We start from the raw sequence: 1,882 nt of genomic DNA, 5'->3' as shown, positions 1-1,882 counted from the left end.
CAAAGACATTTTCCTTTGGTGGCAGCTGATGAGGCAAGTCTTGTATATTAATGAAAATGTTGGTGGATTATAGTAAAAGTATTAATAATACTCAAATTGTAACTCAATTTTGACATTTCTAATTTAAATTTAGGATATTTACAAAGTCAAACAGGAAGGATGCTCTTCACTTAGTTTATTCATTTTTATTTTCTTATCTTTTTTTATTAAATACCAACATTCATCCCAGAAATCTGGGTTAAAACAAGACAGACAAACCTGACCACTGATCTCTACACATCCTTAAAGAGATGCTTCCAGCTCCTCATTGTTACAATAATAGGATTTTTCTCTGAATAAAATTTTATTTCATACGTTTGCATCATCTTTTCATGGTTGCTCTCATTCTGCTGTCTGGACTATGCAAAAAAATTAAAATAAAAAAACATTTCTGGGAATCTTATAGAAGATATTTTGGTGCCGAATCCTACAAAAGTATTCATTTAGTTTAAAATTTGTGGATTTAGCTGTTGGTTTAATTCATAGCATGGTTCAAGTTTTTTTTTTTAATTATGTCGGGAAATTTTAATACATTTGAATGAAACTTCTGTTTGAAATGTACAAATTCAGCTCTGGATGTAAAAACACAAGAAATAAATAGAGAGAAATTATGCCACTGATATAAAGTCCTTCATCTGGTATATAGTGATTGAAGCCAGAAGCCTCCAATCATCTGGAGGTATCTGTAAACATCCCAGTCCTCAGATCCTTCCTGCTGCTGAGCAGGAAACAGCTCATCYGACATGAATCACAGCTCTGATCTTTGCATTGACCTTTACAGTGCCGTGTGTGCAGAGTGACACACAGAAGGAAAGTTGTCCAGAACTTAGATGCACGTCTTGCACAAGGCTATTTGGTCCTTGATGTAGTCCCTGCAGGGGCAGATCCGTATRAAGGAGGGGTCCGATCTGACGCAGCTGAAGAGCAGAGGGTCCGACTGGAGCAGACATCGTTTCCTGCTGCTGTCGTAGGCAGGGAGSACAATGTGAGCGTTGGAAGACTCTGATGTTTGACAATCCACACTGTAGCTGGAGAGAAACAGRAAACAAGTGGTCAGTTAACTGCACTTTTAGAATCAACTGAACTCATATTCTCTTTTACTTTACGGTACATCATACACTTCAGTATTCAGACATGCAGCTTGTGTCAAACCTATACACTGATTTGTGTGAACGCATGGCAGCATCCACTACAGGTCCTTCTCAAAAATTAGCATATTGTGATAAAGTTCATTATTTTCCGTAATGTACTGATAAACATTAAACTTTCATAAATTTTAGATTCATTGCACACCAACTGAAGTAGTTCAAGCCTTTTATTGTTGTAAAATTGATGATTTTGGCAAAAAAAGTAAAGAAAAATCAAAAATCCCTATCTCAAAAAATTAGCATATTTCATCCGACCAATAAAAGAAAAGTGTTTTTAATACAAAAAAAGTCAACCTTCAAATAATTATGTTCAGTTCTGCACTCAATACTTGGTGGGGAATCCTTTTGCAGAAATGACTGCTTCAATGTGGCGTGGCATGGAGGCAATCAGCCTGTGGCTCTGTGAGCAGGTGCCAGGTCGTGCTGAAAAATGAAATCTTCATCTCCATAAAGCTTTTCAGCAGACTGAAGCATGAAGTGCTCCAACATCTCCTCCAAAATCACCTTCTTTAAGTGATAGAAAAGGTTGGTTGTGTTGGCGTCGGGCGAGGGAACGGTCTTGTGGCAAAGTTTGCAGATTACCGTTTTGTGCTCCGTGTCCGATTTCTTGAATCTAGCCTGGTCCTTGCCTTCCTACGCAGCTCCGCTCAGTTCTAGTTTCCTTCTCTGCTCCGTCTGGGACTTCTCCCATAGAC

At 38.2% G+C, this 1,882-nt stretch overlaps 1 protein-coding gene across 1 annotated transcript in view; it reads right to left on the bottom strand.

The window, feature by feature from the left end:
• Positions 1-160: 160 nt before the first annotated feature.
• LOC106529442 (alpha-1,6-mannosylglycoprotein 6-beta-N-acetylglucosaminyltransferase A) overlaps positions 161-1,882 on the bottom strand; it is a gene marked incomplete in the record, with an annotated part of 25,845 nt that continues 24,123 nt past the window's right edge. Inside the window, 1 exon segment of the mRNA XM_014024868.1 lies at positions 161-1,067. Within this exon segment, the coding sequence (XP_013880322.1) occupies positions 866-1,067 (202 nt within the window).

Source organism: Austrofundulus limnaeus, unplaced genomic scaffold (genome assembly GCF_001266775.1).
Source record: "Austrofundulus limnaeus strain Quisiro unplaced genomic scaffold, Austrofundulus_limnaeus-1.0 Scaffold443, whole genome shotgun sequence".
In the NCBI taxonomy this organism is placed as follows: Eukaryota; Metazoa; Chordata; class Actinopteri; order Cyprinodontiformes; family Rivulidae; genus Austrofundulus; species Austrofundulus limnaeus.
The sequence above is the reverse complement of the archived record's forward strand: the minus strand, read 5'-3'. Positions and strand labels throughout refer to the sequence as shown.